At 42.7% G+C, this 15,959-nt stretch overlaps 1 protein-coding gene across 12 annotated transcripts in view; it reads right to left on the bottom strand.

The window, feature by feature from the left end:
- The window catches only part of fryl (furry homolog, like), a 655,772-nt gene that overhangs the window by 264,515 nt on the left and 375,298 nt on the right, over positions 1-15,959 (bottom strand). For all 12 annotated transcript variants that reach the window (XM_068035582.1, XM_068035639.1, XM_068035630.1 and 9 more), the window contains one exon: positions 8,791-8,962. In XM_068035582.1, the coding sequence (XP_067891683.1) occupies positions 8,791-8,962 (172 nt within the window). The remainder of the gene's footprint in view (positions 1-8,790; positions 8,963-15,959) is intronic.

The raw sequence follows: 15,959 nt of genomic DNA, 5'->3' as shown, positions 1-15,959 counted from the left end.
CCCAAGTCTCCAACCGATCTATATCCTGCTGCATCCTCTAACAATCCTCATCACTGTCCACAACTCCACCAACCTTTGTGTCGTCCGCAAACTTACTAATCAGACCAGCTACATTTTCCTCCAAATCATTTATATATACTACAAACAGCAAAGGTCCCAGCACTGATCCCTGCGGAACACCACTAGTCACATCCCTCCATTCAGAAAAGCACCCTTCCACTGCTACCCTCTGTCTTCTATGACTGAGCCAGTTCTGCATCCATCTTGCCAGCTCACCTCTGATCCTGTGTGACTTCACCTTTTGTACCAGTCTGCCATGAGGGACCTTGTCAAAGGCTTTAGTGAAGTCCATATAGATAACATCCACTGCCCTTCCTTCATCAATCATCTTTGTCACTTCCTCAAAAAACTCAATCAAATTAGTGAGACACGACCTCCCCTTCACAAAACCATGCTGCCTCTCGCTAATAAGTCCATTTGTTTCCAAATGGGAGTAAATCCTGTCCCGAAGAATCCTCTCTAATAATTTCCCTACGACTGATGTAAGGCTCACCGGCCTTGTTTCATTTTGTTTTAGAGATACAGCACTGAAACAGGCCCTTCGGCCCACCAAGTCTGTGCCGACCATCAACCACCCATTTTAATCCTACACTAATTCCACATTACTACCACGTCCCCACCTGTCCCTATATTTCCCTACCACCTAACTATACTAGGGGCAATTTATAAAGGCCAATTAACCTATCAACCAACAAGTCTTTGGCATGTGGGAGGAAACCAGAGCACCCGGAGGAAACCCACGCAGACACAGGGAGAACTTGCAAACTCCACACAGGCAGTCCCCAGAATTGAACCCGGGTCGCTGGAGCTGTGAGGCTGCGGTGCTAACCACTGAGCCACTGTGCCTCCCTTATCCACAAGTACCTTAAAACATGAAATTATGGTCACTGTTCCCGAAATGCTCCCCTACTGAAACTTCGACCACCTGGCCAGGCTCATTCCCCAATACCAGGTCCAGTACGGCCCCATCCTTAGTTGGCCTATCTACGTATTGTTTCAAGAAGCCCTCCTGGATGCTCCTTTCAAATTCTGCCCCATCCAAGCCCCTAGCACTAAGTGAGTCCCAGTCAATATAGGGGAAGTTAAAATCACCCACCACTACAACCCTGTTACCTTTACATCTTTCCAAAATCTGTCTACATATCTGCTCCTCTACCTCCCGCTGGCTGTTGGGAGGCCTGTAGTAAACCCCCAACATCGTAACTGCACCCTTCCTATTCCTGAGCTCCACCCATATTGCCTCACTGCATGATCCCTCCGAGGTGTCCTCCCGCAGTACAGCTGTGATATTCTCCTTAACCAGTAATGCAACTCCCCCACCCCTTTTACATCCCCCTCTATCGTGCCTGAAGCTTCTAAATCCTGGAACATTTAGCTGCCAATCCTGTCCTTCCCTCAACCAAGTCTCTGTAATAGCAACAACATCATAGTTCCAAGTACTAATCCAAGCTCTAAGTTCATCTGCCTTACCTGTTATACTTCTTGCATTGAAACAAATGAACTTCAGACCACCAGTCCCGCTGTTCTCCGCAACATCTCCCTGCCTGCTCTTCCTCTTAGTCTTACTGGCCTTATTTACTAGTTCCCCTTCATTTATTTCACTTGCTGTCCTACTGCTCTGGTTCCCACCCCCCTGCCACACTAGTTTAAACCCTCCCGAGTGACGCTCGCAAACCTCGTAGCCAGGATATTTGTGCCCCTCCAGTTTAGATGCAACCCGTCCTTCTTGTACAGGTCCCATCTGTCCCTGAAGAGATCCCAATGGTCCAGATATCTGAAACCCTCCCTTCTACCCAGCTGTTCAGCCACGTGTTTAGCTGCACTATCTTCCTATTTCTACCCTCACTGGCACGTGGCACAGGGAGTAATCCCGAGATTACAACCCTCGAGGTCCTGTTTTTTAACTTTCTACCTAACTCCTTAAACTCCCCCTGCAGGATCTCATCACTCTTCCTGCCAATGTCGTTGGTACCGATGTGTACCACAACCTCTGGCTGTTCACCCTCTCCCTTCAGAATGCCCCCTGTCCGTTCAGAGACATTCTTGACCCTGGCACCAGGGAGGCAACATACCATCCTGGAGTCTCTTTCATGTCCACAGAAGCGCCTATCTGTGCCCCTGACAATAGAGTCCCCTATAACTATTGCTCTTCTGCACTTTGTCCCTCCCTGCTGAACAACAGTGCCAGCCGTGGTGCCACTGCTCTGGCTGCTGCTCTTTTCCCCTGATAGGCCATCCCCCCCAACAGTATCCAAAACGGTATACTTGTTAGAGAGGGGGATAGCCACAGGGGATTCCTGCACTGACTGCCTGCCCCTTCTAGCGGTCACCCATCTATCTGCCTGCACCTTGGGTGTAACCACGTCTCTAAAACTCCTGTCTCTATATCGATGTAGAATTGTACAGCAGGCCATGTCCCTTCTGGCTGGTTGGATTTTCTCAGCTTGTTGGATGCTTTCTAAGGATCTCTCTCTTGCTCGCACTCTTGCCTGCACTCCCCGCACCGCCAACCGGAGAGAGTCGGGAATGGCAGACCTGGAAGCAGCCTGCTATTGGGAGCGGATAAGAGAGAGAGCCAGACTCGGGGCCTTCCCCATACCTGGAAAGAGTCGGGATTGGTGGCGGAGGACCTGCGAGAAACCTACTACCCCTACAGGCTTAAAGACAGGATTCTTGGTAGTGTGGAGGAACAGAGGGATCTTGGGGTCCATGTCCATAGATCGCTCAAAGTTGCAACCAAGTTGATAGGGTTGTTAAGAAGGCTTTCATTAACAGGGGGATTGAGTTTAAGAGCCGCAAGGTTATGCTGCAGCTCTATAAGGCTCTGGTTCGACCACACTTGGAATATTGTATAGGAAGGATGTGGAAGCTTTAGAGAGGGTGCAGAGGAGATTTACCAGGATGCTGCCTGGACTGGAGGGCATGTCTTACGAAGGGAGCTAGGGCTTTTCTCATTGGAGCGAAGAAGGATGAGAGGTGACTTGATAGAGGGGTACAAGATGATGAGAAGCATAGATAGAGTGGATAGTCAGAGACATTTTCCCAGGGTGGAAAGGTCTATCACCAGGGGGCATAATTTTAAGGTGATTGGAGGAAGGTTTCGGGGCGATGTCAGAGGTAGGTTATTTACACAGAGAGTGGTGGGTGCGTGGAATGCGCTGCCAGTGGTGGTAGTAGAAGCAGATACATTAGGGGCATTTAAGCGACTCTTGGATAGGTACATGGATGACAGTAGAATGAAGGGTATGTCGGTAGTTTGACCTTAGGGTAGGTTAAAGGGTCGGCACAACATCGTGGGCCGAAGGGCCTGTACTGTGCTGTACTGTTCTATGTTCTATGACACTTTCTGCCACTTGCATGCTCCTAAGTGCATCCAGTTGCCGCTCCAACCGATCCATGCGGTCTGTGAGGAGCTGCAAGTGGGTACACTTCCTGCAGATGTAGTCCTCCGGAACGCTGGAAGCGTCACGGACTTCCCACATCTCACAGGTGAAGCATTTCACCCCTCTAACTGTCATTTCTAGCACTCATTACTTAATTAATATAAAATAAATAAATACCTATTAAATCCTTACTAAATTGTTATAATTATATATATGGTCCCTCGTGCTAGATTTCTACTATAAATATTAAATGCTAACTAAATACAGTAATCTCCTCCCTCTGGTTTAGTTACTCTACTTATTAATTAGTTAATTAGTGTTTTCATCAATTTTTATCAGTTTTATTTTCAAATTCGGTACAGATTCCCTACCAGCCAATCAGGTCACAGCTTTCCTGTGACGTCACCTTTTCAGTTTTTTTCCCCCACCCGAGGTAACTTATCGCTCTGGAACTCCGCCCTCCGAGTCTGCTCCGAGAATCCCCGAGGTAAGTTTTTTATACTTATCGCTCTGGAACTCCGCCCTCCGAGTCTGCTCCGAGAATCCCCGAGGTAAATTTTTTATACTTACCGCTCTGGAACTCCGCCCTCCGAGTCATTGGTTTTAAACTATCTTCCGTTTGGAGGCAATTTTGCTTCTGTTTACATTTTATACTTTTCTGATTGCCCTTTATTGTTAAAGTACTGAAATAAATTTTTGCTGTTGATGTTTATCTTCTGCTGCTATGTTCTTCTCTAGGTTCCTCTTTATCATCTTCATTACCCTTCTAACTCCTTTCAGTGTTTTCTTGTATTCATCCCAGTGAACCCCTGCCCCTCTGCAAGATTTGTAGACATTATTTTACCTCTTTCTATCACATTTAATTAGCTAGTTAATCTATTTTTGATCAAGTTTGTTTAGATTGTATTTGTCTGTACATTCAGCATAACACCTTTAAAGGTGATTCACCTGTCCTTTACTTAACAATACATAATTATAACAACTTAATAACAATTTATATTTATATAGTGCCTTTAATGTAATAAAACGTCCCAAGGCACTTCACAGGAGCATTATAAAACAAAACATGACACCAGCCACATATGGAGACATTAGGTCAGATGACCAAATTAGTTAGGTTTTAAGGAGCATCTTAAAAGAGGAAAGTGAGAAGAGAGGCAGAAAGGTGTAGGGAGGGTATTCTAGTGCTTAGGGCCTAGGCAACTGAAAGCACTGCCACCAATGGTGGAGCGATTAAAATCAGGAATGCTGTAGAGGCCAGAATTAGAGGAGCGCAATTATCTCTGAGGGTTGTGGGACTGGAGGAGATTACAGAGATAGGGAGGGCCAAGGCCATGGAGGGATTTGAAAACTAGGATGAGAATTTTAAAATCAAGAAGCTACTTGATCGGGAATTAACGTAGCTCAGTGAGCACAGAGATGATAGGCGAATGGGACATGGTGTGAGTTAAGACACAGGCAGCAGAGTTTTGGATAACCTCAAGTCTGCAGAGGGTAGAATGTGGAAGACCAGCCAGGAGTACATTGGAACAGTCAAGTTTAGAGGTAATGAAAGCATGAATGAGAGGTTCAGCTGCAAATCAGATGAGGCAGGGGTGAAGTTGGGCGAAGGGGTGGAAATAGGCAGTCTCAGTGATGTCACAAATATGAGGTAAGAAGCTCATCTCTGGGTCAAATGTGACACAAAGGTCATGAACAGACTGACTTAATCTCAGACTGCTGCCTGGGAGATGGATGGAGTCAGTATCTGAGGAATGGAGTTTGGAGCAGGGACTGAAAACAATGGCTTCAGTCTTCCCAATATTTAATTGGAGGAAATTTCTGCTCATCCAGTACTGGACATTGGATAAGCAATCTGATAGTTTAGCAACAGTAGAAGAGTTAAGAGTGGTGGTGGTGCGGTAGAGCTGAGAGTCGTCAGCATTCGTGTGAAAACTAATGCTGTGCTTTCGATGACATCACCGAGGGGCAGCATGTAGATGAGAAATAGGAGGAGGCCAAGGATAGATCCTTCGGGGACACCAGAGGTAACAGTGAGACGACAGGAAGAGAAGCCATTGCAAGTGATTCTCTGGCTACGATTAGATAGATAGGAATGGAACCAGGTGAGAGCAGTTCCACCCAGTTGGACGACAGTGGAGGAGGATGGTGCGGTCAACCATGTCAAAGGTTGCAGATAGGTCGAGAAGGATGGGGAGCGTAAGTTTACCTTTGTCACAGTTACGTAGAATGTCATTTGTGATTTTGGTAAGAGCTGTTTTGGTACTGTGGCAGAGGCGGAAACATGATTAGAAGAAGTCAAACATGGAGTTCCAAAAAGATGGTGTCATGCTAGGCCACCACCTGCCAAGAATGAGGCACATTAATTTCATCATGAACATTGATTTTAAACTGTTACTGGAGTGAAGAAAGGACTTGTTAAACAGATCAGCCGTGGCTGGAAAGACTTTTGCATATTAACAGACAGTGTTTGGAAGGACAAAGAAGCCATTCCCTGACACTTTTAATCACCAGACGTTGAAGGTGGGGGAGCTCGCATTCCAGGTTGACTGCTAAGATGGCCAAACACACAAATGGACATGGTCAAACCAGCTAGTCACATGACTAACCTGCTGGGCAACCTGAGTTTTTTGAATTTGTACAAGCAATTTGGGCAGAAAGTCTGTTTGTTCCTGGACTGAGAAGATCTCTCTCCTGTCTGCCTGCTCCCATCTCTTTCTCACAAGCCTCTGAATCCACTGAAGACACATGAACCCCAAGAGAGAAAAGTCCCCTACTGTGAACAAGGTTTAAGAAGAATACTGGGCCCCAACAAGTAGCAAGATCTACCTACAAACAAGGACTCTACAGTGAGCTCAAAGAACCGTAACACAAAAACTTCCTCAGATATTGCCTCAAACTTTTCCACTTTATTTCTCTGTTTTCTTTGTCTCTATCTGCATGTGTATATCGCGTTCGCATGCTAGCGTGGGTGCGTCGTGTATCCGTAGGCGTGAACCGAATTAGAGTTTAGGTTTAAGTTTACTAAATTTCAACTTTTCTTCTTTAAACCTAAGAAAACCTGTTTGTGCTGGTTTCTTTGCCTTATAATTGAAAAGCGGTGAACAAGGATTCACCAAGGGGGAGCTAAAAACACGTGTTTAAAATTAAACCCTGGTTGTAACAATGGGAACAGATTTGGGACATGACAACACATTCAAGGACTTTGGAGAGGAAAGGGAGGTTGGAGAAAGGACAGTAGTTTGCAAGGACAGTGGGACCAAGGGTTGTTTTTTTGTTGACGAGAGGGTGATGACAACAGATTTAGAGACAGGAACAACACTGGAACAGCGAGAACCATTTAAAATATCGGCTAACATGGGAACCAGGAGGACAAGTTGGATAATCAGCAGCTTAGTGGGAATAGGATCGAGACAGCAGGAAGTGGGTCCCAAAGACCAGATGAGTTCTGAAAGGGCATGAAGGGAGATGGGAAACAAAGAAAGATGCGAGTTCAGGGCAAGATAGGGGGAAGCATTAGAGAAAGTTTGACCGGTGAGCTAGTGGAAGTGAGGGACACGGCAGAGGCAGCTGATTGGATGGTCTTGATCTTAGTGACAAGGAAGTTCTTCATACTTAAATGTTCGAAGTGAGGGTTGAGCGGACAGGAGAGAGAGTTTTAATAAGATGGCTTGCAGTAGAGAAAAGAAAATGGGCATTATCTTTACATTCCAGGATGATCCTGGAATAGTGCGCATTTTTAGCAGGTGAGAGCAGGACCCGATAGTGTTTTAAATGGTCCAGCCAGAACTGGCAGTGGATGGCTAAACTAGTTTCTGCCATATCTTGTCAAGTCTGCGTCCCATGGACTTAAGGGAGTGGAGATGAAGGCTATACCATAGGGAAAGGCCAGGGTACGAGAGATTAATGGTTTTATTGGGGACTAGGGCATCAAAGATGGAGGTTAGAGTATGGTTGAGCAAATCAGTGGCTGCAGAAATGTTATGGCGAATGGAGGGCCAGAGGCTAGAAAGTTGAGATTTTGAAAGTGCAGCTGTAAGTGAATTGAGGGATAGTTTTTTTTTCAGGGACGGATGCACAAGGAGATAGGGTTGGGGTGTGGAAGAGGGATGTGGGTAGTGAGTGATACAAGGAAGTGATCAGCGAAGGCCTTTTCTGTAATCGATACAATGACACGAACATGACATGTGAGATGACAAGGTCAAGGGGGTGGCTGTGGATATGGGTTGGGGAGTTTACATGGAAGGAGCTATTTAGGGAGGATAAGAGAACATGATGAGTTGAGATGGAGGTTGAAATCACCAAGGATGAGAAGTCATTCGGTGCAGAGGCTGAGGGAGGAAAGCTGTGAAGACATCTCAGTAAAAAATGTTTATTGTACTTGGGAGGGTGGTAAAGAATGATGATTTTGAAAGAGCGGTGAGAGGGGTGGAACAAAGTGAGATGCCCAAAGGAGGAGAAAGTGCCAGAGAGTTTGAGTTTGAGAACAGAGCCAATCAGGCTTCAAGTAGCTGGGGAGGGATCCTACAAAAGCCACCGAAAATGCTTTTTACTTCAGAGTGAGCCTGAAGATCAAAAGGTAAGAATGCTACTTTCTCTCTCTGCAAACTTTTTACTGTCATGTGCCCTGCTGTTATAGTTAGGACCACTGATTATTGATCTAAATTAATTATAATTTATTGATGCATAAGTGTGAATAGCAACATCGAACAAAAGAGAGTAATCTAACAACCGCCACTGAATGGCGCAATTGGCGGAAAGTCGCCAACCTCATTATTTTAACCTGGAGATGCGGTCAGTTTTGTGGAAGGGGGCTGCTTCGGGTGAAGTGATTTTTGTCCTAGCATAAACTGTTCAACGAAAACACAAGCGTAAGTGGATTTGGGTGTAACTAACAACTTAAATTCCACAATCGGACAATTCCACCGGATCATAAATAAAACTACAGGGACTTGACCCCAATACTGTCTTTGTTACTGTTTATCTATTCATTATTTAATAAATCCATGTGGTAATTTAAGCAATAGTCTGATAAACTGTTTTACTGCTTTTTGATATCAACAAGGCCATGTGGGGACACAACATATCTAACAAGCCATTTACGGTGATAAAGATTTCTCCAGCTCACTGTTTAGGAATTGGGCAACTAAAAGGCATGCACTAATTTTGAGACAAGAGCAGCTAACTTAAGGCAATGGTGTACAATGTTGAAACAGAGAATATCTCAGAGAAAAATACAAAAAATGTATTCTTGTAAAAAAAATAATTTTTGCAATTTGAATATAATGCAACTAGGATGCAAAAAAACATATATATTCAAAAATAACTTCCAAGCATACAAACAAACCTATCACTTTAGCTTCTTCATCTGTGAGGGTTTTGTTCAGGAAGATTTTCTTCACTCGCAGTGTATTACCCGATGGAAGAACAACTCCTGTTGTTGGCATTGGAGGCTCACCATCTTTCTGCTGTAAACTATCTGCAATTACTAAAAATGCTCTCAAACCGATGTTCATTCTCTGTAACAGAAACATTTAATAGTGAGTACTTTCAGTTGTAAGACATCTAAAAAAGATCAATCTCTACACAAGTGGTGGAAATCCAATTGTACCTTTAGTCATCTACTGATCAAAAACACTGCTTAAAATAGTACTGAATGCATCATCTAACTTTCATATCTGTTAATTAAAATACTTTTTTCATGCACTGAGAAAACCTGAATGTGTATGATTGAGACATTCATATCATTTGAGTTCCAAGCATTATTCTACATGCTGACTTACCAGTGATGAATTCAAGTTTAACCAAACAGAACTTGCCTTTATATCAGTGCTTTCAATTTGTTCAAGGACATGTTGCACATTATTGGCATTATGCATAACTTTAATCATAAAGGAAAAGAGGGCTTGATGATGATCTTTAATGTCAAATTTGACTGAAAACATTACGAGTTTTGAATGAACAATTTAAACCAAATAACATTTGGTTTAACTATTGATTGTACAGTTAAATAGGAGCAAGATTACAGCTTCGCTACAGTTTCGAGGTTATTTCCTTGCTCAAAGAGTAAGTGTTCATGAGTAAATGACTCAAACTTCCAGTTTTGTTTTATTTCACCATTTAAGTAAATAGTGCAATGGAAGAGACACTTATGGGAACATAATTGTGGCAAGCAATTGATTTTTCTATGCAACAGCATTTGTTGATGATAACATATTTGTATCTATGAATGTGCAGACATGTATTGTGGCATAGAAAAACATTTGCTTTAAATAGGTTTTCAATAACATGCCAAAGACTTGCAGGTTGATAGGTTAATTGGCCATTATAGATTGCACCTAGTATAGGTAGGTGGTAGGGAAATATAGGGACAGGTGGGGATGTGGTAGGAATATGGGATTAGTGTAGGATTAGTATAAATGGGTGGTTGATGGTCGGCACAGACACGGTGGGCCGAAGGGCCTGTTTCAGCGCTGTATCTCTAAAACTAAAACTAAAACATAACATGGGTTCCATTAACTGATGTACACTGTTCTTACATCACGCTCAGTGTACTTAGGCAACAACTCAACGTGGCAGCAGAAGTCAAGAAAACAATTGTTTGTGCTAGTCATTACTTTGCAACAACTATTATCCACGCCAGTGAATTAGCAGCAAACATTGCAAACTGTTTCAGGTTAGTCTCAGGGAAATGTAGTAATACATTAAAATTAAAAACTCTTTATCTGAATGCATAAAGCATTCATATCTAGATGAATTAATGGCACCAATACAGATAAATTAATTTGATCTGATATCCATTACAGATATGTGGTTGCCAAGGTTGGCAACTAAATATTCGAGGGTACTTGACATTTTGAAAAGACAAACAAAATGGAAAAGGGTGGAGGGAAGATCTTGTCCTAGAAGATCAGGAAGTATTATCAGAATGGATGGAGATGAGAAATAACAAATGGCAGAAACATGATGGGAGCAATAGGCTCCCAAACAGTAGCTATGATGATGGACAAAGTATCAAGAAATAAGGGGAACTTATAATAAAGATAATGCAATAATCATGAGTGATCTTAAACTTCACATAAACTGCACAAATCACAATGGCAAAAGTAGTTTGCAGAATGAGTTCATGGAATGGATTTGAAGCATTTTTCTACAGCAATACACTGTGGAACCAACCAGGGAACAGGTTATTTTAGATCTTATCTAGTGTAATGAGATAGGGTTAATTAGTAATCTCATAGTAAGGGTCTTCCAGGGAAGAGTGATTATAATGGTAGAATTTCACATTGAGTTCGAGAATGACGTACTTAAATCCAAAACGAGAGCATTAAACTTAAACAAAGCCAACTACATAGGCGAGAGGGGCTTGGTGGCTCAGGAAGATTGGGAAATTAGATTAAAGGGATGACACAGAAAAATATCTAAAGAAGCATTTCATAATTCTCAACAAATCTACGTTCCATTGAGAAATAAAATCTCCATGGGAAAAGAGATCCAACCGTGGCTAATGGAAGAGATTAAGGACAGCATTAGACTAAAAGACGCTTATAATTAATGTTGCCAAGAAGAGCAGTAAACCTGATGATCTGGGAGTTATAGAAATGAGCAAACGATAACTAAAGAATTAATTAAAAGGGAGAAAACAGAATATTTGAGTAAACTAGCAATAAATATTAAAACAAATTATAAAAGCTTCTGTACATATGTAAAAACAGAGTAGCACAAGTAAACAAGGGTCCTTTAGAGGCTGACACAGGAGAAATCACAATGGGGAATAAGGAAATTGCAGAGACTTTAAACAAATATTGTGTATGTTATGGACAGGTGGAAAGGGGTGTGGGTCCCACTGATCACCATCCAACTGGCCTCAATCGTACTTTGTAAAAAAATGAGTTGGTCCCTCAGTGTTTTTTTTAGGGTCAAATAAACAAATGACAGGTTTTCTTGTAGGTTAAAAATTATCTTTTTATACAATTCCTGCAACCTCACCCATGCACACATTCGCTCACATGCATACCCTAGATAGAGAAAAATAATAAGTAGTTTAAAGATCAAAGTGAGGTAGTTGTTCATGGTTTAGGTAAACCTGTTGTATTTTCTCAGGAGGACAGTCTTTTTTAAAAGGTGAAGGCCTGTCCAGGTGTTTATAGTCTTGAACTTGTTGAGGTGTTGTAGATGGTTAAAACTTCAGACTGGAGGCTGCGGTCACTTTAGGTTTTCTGCTGCAACAAGTTGAACTGTAGGATTAGCTGCAGGGCTTGACTGCTTTCTGAAGGTGTTGGCTTGATCTCCCCCTCTCTCTCCAGAGGGTTACCTTTTTAAGGTAAAAATTCATCACATTAGAGTTTCTGTTAGGAGACACATGGCTCGTTCCCCTGGTGTGACCACACAATGGATGAGGATGTGAAGACTATAGCTATCAGTTGATGTTTGAATGGGGACCCTTCTGTTATCGCAGTTCAATTTCACACCTATTCAATTTTGGTTTGTGCTGTTAACCCATCTGTCTCCAGAATCCTTTGTTAGTTCATTCATGTTGACAGGACTCATTAATATGCAATAGTACTATTTTCAACTTCAAAAGGCTATTTCAGACAAGATTAATGCATTCCATTCTTGTCGACAGATTTAGTGATTTCCAGTACAGGAGGGGGTCACGTGACCGCTACTCAATTTTGACTGTGGCACAAGTGTCCATGTTCTTCTCAAAAAGATAATTTTTCAATTTCATTGTTAATTTCATCATGGTTCCTTCTGTGCATGATATGTGTTGTTACAACAGAAGACAGAAAAACATCAGAAATACTGGGGAACTAAGGGTCTAATGAGAGTGAGGAGCTTACATTAATTAATACAAAAGCAAAATATTGCAGATGCTGGAAATCTGAAACAAAAACAGAAAATGCTGGAAATACTCAGCAGGTCAGGCAGTATTTGTGGAGATAAAAAAAAGTTAATGTTTCAGATCTGTGACCTTTCGTCAGGATGGATCCAGAACAGCCACCGACCTCATCTCCTCTGGAGATCTTTCCTCCACGGCTTCCAACCTTATAGTTCCCCTATCCTGTACAGCCCGCTACTACATCCTTCCCAAAATCCACTAAGACGATTGCCCTGGTAGACCCATTTGTTTCAGCCTGTTCCTCCTACGCTGAACTGATTTCTTATCTCAACTATTTTTACTCCAGTCTCTTCCCACCTACATCCGTGACTCTTCCGACGCCCTCCGTCACTTCAACAGTTTCCTGGCCTCATCATCTTTTATTCACCATGGACGTCCAATCTTCATCCCCCACCAGGACGGTCTGAGGGCTCTCCGTTTCTTCCTTGAATTTCTTCCTCCGCCTGGCTGAACTTGTTCTCACATTCAACAACTTCTCCTTTAACTACACTCACTTTCTCCAAACAAAATATGTTACTATGGGTACCCACATGAGTCCTAGCTATGTCTGCTTTTTTGTGAGTTATGTGAAACATCCTTTGTTTCAGTCCTACTCAGGCCCCCTTCCTCACCGTTTTTTCTGGTACACTGATGACTATCAGTGCTGCTTCCTGCTCTCACCCTGAACTCGAACATTTCATTGACTTAGTTTCTATTTCCACCTTCACATGGTCCATCGCCGACTCTCCCTTCCATGACTTCTAGGTCTCCATTTCTGGGGATAGGCTATCAAACAATATTCACTATAAGTCCACAGATTCCCACAGCGACCTGGACTACACTTCCTCACATCCCATTTCCTGCAAAGACTCTATTTCATTCTCCCCCTTTCTCAGTCTCTTCTGTTTGGATAATGCAACCTTTCATACTAGCGCTTTCGATATGACTTCCCTTTTCTCAACTGAGGATCCCCCCACACCGCCCCACCACCATGGTTGACAGGGTCCTCAACCATGTCCGATCTATTTCATGTACATCTGCTCTCATCCCTTCCCTTCCCTCCCAGAACCACAATAGGCTTCCCCTTGTCCTCACCTTCCACCCCACCAGTCTCCATATTCAACAGATCATCCTCCACCATTCCTGCCACCTCCAGTGTGATGCCACCAAACACATCTACCCCCTCCCCTCCCCTTTCAGCATTCCGAAGGGACAGTTCCCTCCACGACACCCTGGTCCATTCCTCAGTTACCCCCCAAACACCTCCCACCTTTCCTATGGCACCTCGCCACGCAAATGCAGGAGATGCAAGAGCTGCCCTTTTAACTCCTCCCTTCTCACCATACAGGGCCCCAAGCACTCCTTCCAAGTAAAGCAACTTGTACTTTTGTCAATTTAGTATACTGTATTCACTGCTCACAATGTGGTCTCCTCTACACTGGGGAGACCAAACACAGACTGGGTGACCTCTTTGCGGAACATCTCCACTCCATTCAGTCCGCAAGCACAACCCCGAGCTTCCTGTTGCATGTTATTTCAACATTACACCTTACTCCGACTCTGAACTTTCTGTCCTTGGCCTGCTACAGTGTTCCAATAAAGTTCAACACAAGCTCGAGGAACAGCACCTCATCTTTTGACTGGGCACTTTACAGCCTTCTGGACTCAACATTTAGTTCAATAATTTTAGATCATAACCTCTGCCTTAATTTTATTCATTTTTTGTGTTCACTTTCTCAATCCTTTTCTTTGTGATCGAATGGCTGCTATCCTGCCATTTGCACCTCATCCAGATACATCTTTTGTTTCTTTACTCTTTCGGCTTTGTACCATAGATTCTGATGAAAGGTTACGGTCCTGAAACATTAACTCTGTTTTTTTCTGTCCACAGATGCTGTCTGACCTGCTGAGTATTTCCAGCATTTTCTGTTTTTGTTAAAGAAATTAACATTCATTTAAAAAAAAAAGTACTTTGGAAATTAATGGGCCTGAAATGTGAACAAATCCCCTGGACCTGATGGGCTATATCCTAGGGTTCTAAAAGAGATGACTGCAGAGATAATGGATGCATTGGTAGTAATCTTTCTCTCCCTTAAAGGTGCACCATTTTTAAGAGTCTTAAAGGCACAAACACTGTTTTTTAATCAGAGGAGAAAAATAATTACAGGTCTGTGACAATACTGTCAGGACAACGGATCAGCCATTTAGGACTGAAATGAGGAGAAATTTCTTCACTCAAAGGGTTGTGAATTTTTAAAATTCTCTATCACAGAGGGCTATGCATGTTCATTCACTGAGTATATTCAAGGTTGAGATGGATATGGGGATCGAGCTGGAAAATGGGGTTGAGGTTGAAGATCAGCCATGATCTAACTGAATGGCAGAGCAGGCGCAAGAGGCCATATGGTCTACTCCTGCTCGTATTTCTTATATCCTTAGTCAATCTGACCTTATGTTCTAAGACAAGTGTATTGCAGTACTAAATGTATAAGTGAGTCTCCAATGACATTCTTCCCTGTGATCTAAATGATGCACTGTCTTACAACAATAGGGGTGATATGACATGGAAGACTATGCATTATCAATGTCACTGATTTATAGTGACAGTTTAAGTCAAATTCTGTTTTTATTACACGATTACTTTGGGATTTTTAATCAGTGCTTTAAGAATCAAATTCTGTGGCTCTCTCCATTATTCTATGAAAACTGCTAATTATATCTATTCCTTTAACTATAATTTTTTTCATTCTCCGGACGTGGCCGTCATTGGCAAAAATGATAACTATTGCCCCTCTCTAGTTGCCTTGACAAACTAGTTGACTGCTGTATCCCATGTGGTGGCAGTTCGAAACAACTGAGTAACTCACTTAAGAGGGCAGATAGGGACAACCGTGTCAGTGTGGGTCTGGAGTTACATAATAGGCGAAGAACAGGTAAGGATGGCAGGTTTCCTTCCTTGAAGAATATTAGTAAACCTAATACAACAAACAGACAGCTTCATGATAACTTTTACTCATTTAGTTTTTAATTTCCAGATTTTTCAACTGCATTCAAATTCTCAAAGTGTCAATGTGGGATTTGAACACAGTTTCTAGATTTTTCAATCGGGATTAGTAGTCCAGCAACATAACCAATACACAAACATACCCTTTGATCTGTCAGCAGTTAGGAGTGAGACATGTCTGCAACAAATGCATGCATCACAAAAACACAAGAAACAGGAGCAGAAGTAGACCATATGGCTCATCAAGCCTGCTCCGCCATTCAATACAATCCTGGCTGATCTTGGGCTTCAATTCCACTTTCCTGCCCGCACCCCAGATCCCTTGATTCCCTGCAAGACCAAAAATCTATCTATCCCAGCCTTAAATGTACTCAATGATGGAGCATCCACAACCCTCTGGGGTAGAGAATTCCAAAGATTCATAACCTTTTGAGTGAAGCAATTTCTCCTCATCTCAGTCCTGAATGATTGACGCCTTATCCTGAGACTATGTCCCTGTGTTCTAGATTCCCTAACCAGCGGGAATAATCTCTCAGCTTCTACCCTATCAAGCCCTTTCAGAATCTTATATGTGTCAATTAGATCGCCTCTAATTCTTCTAAACTCCAGAGAATATAGGCCCAATTTACTC

Source organism: Heterodontus francisci, chromosome 1 (assembly GCF_036365525.1).
Source record: "Heterodontus francisci isolate sHetFra1 chromosome 1, sHetFra1.hap1, whole genome shotgun sequence".
NCBI lineage: Eukaryota > Metazoa > Chordata > Chondrichthyes > Heterodontiformes > Heterodontidae > Heterodontus > Heterodontus francisci.
This window is presented reverse-complemented; position numbering and strand designations above follow the sequence as displayed.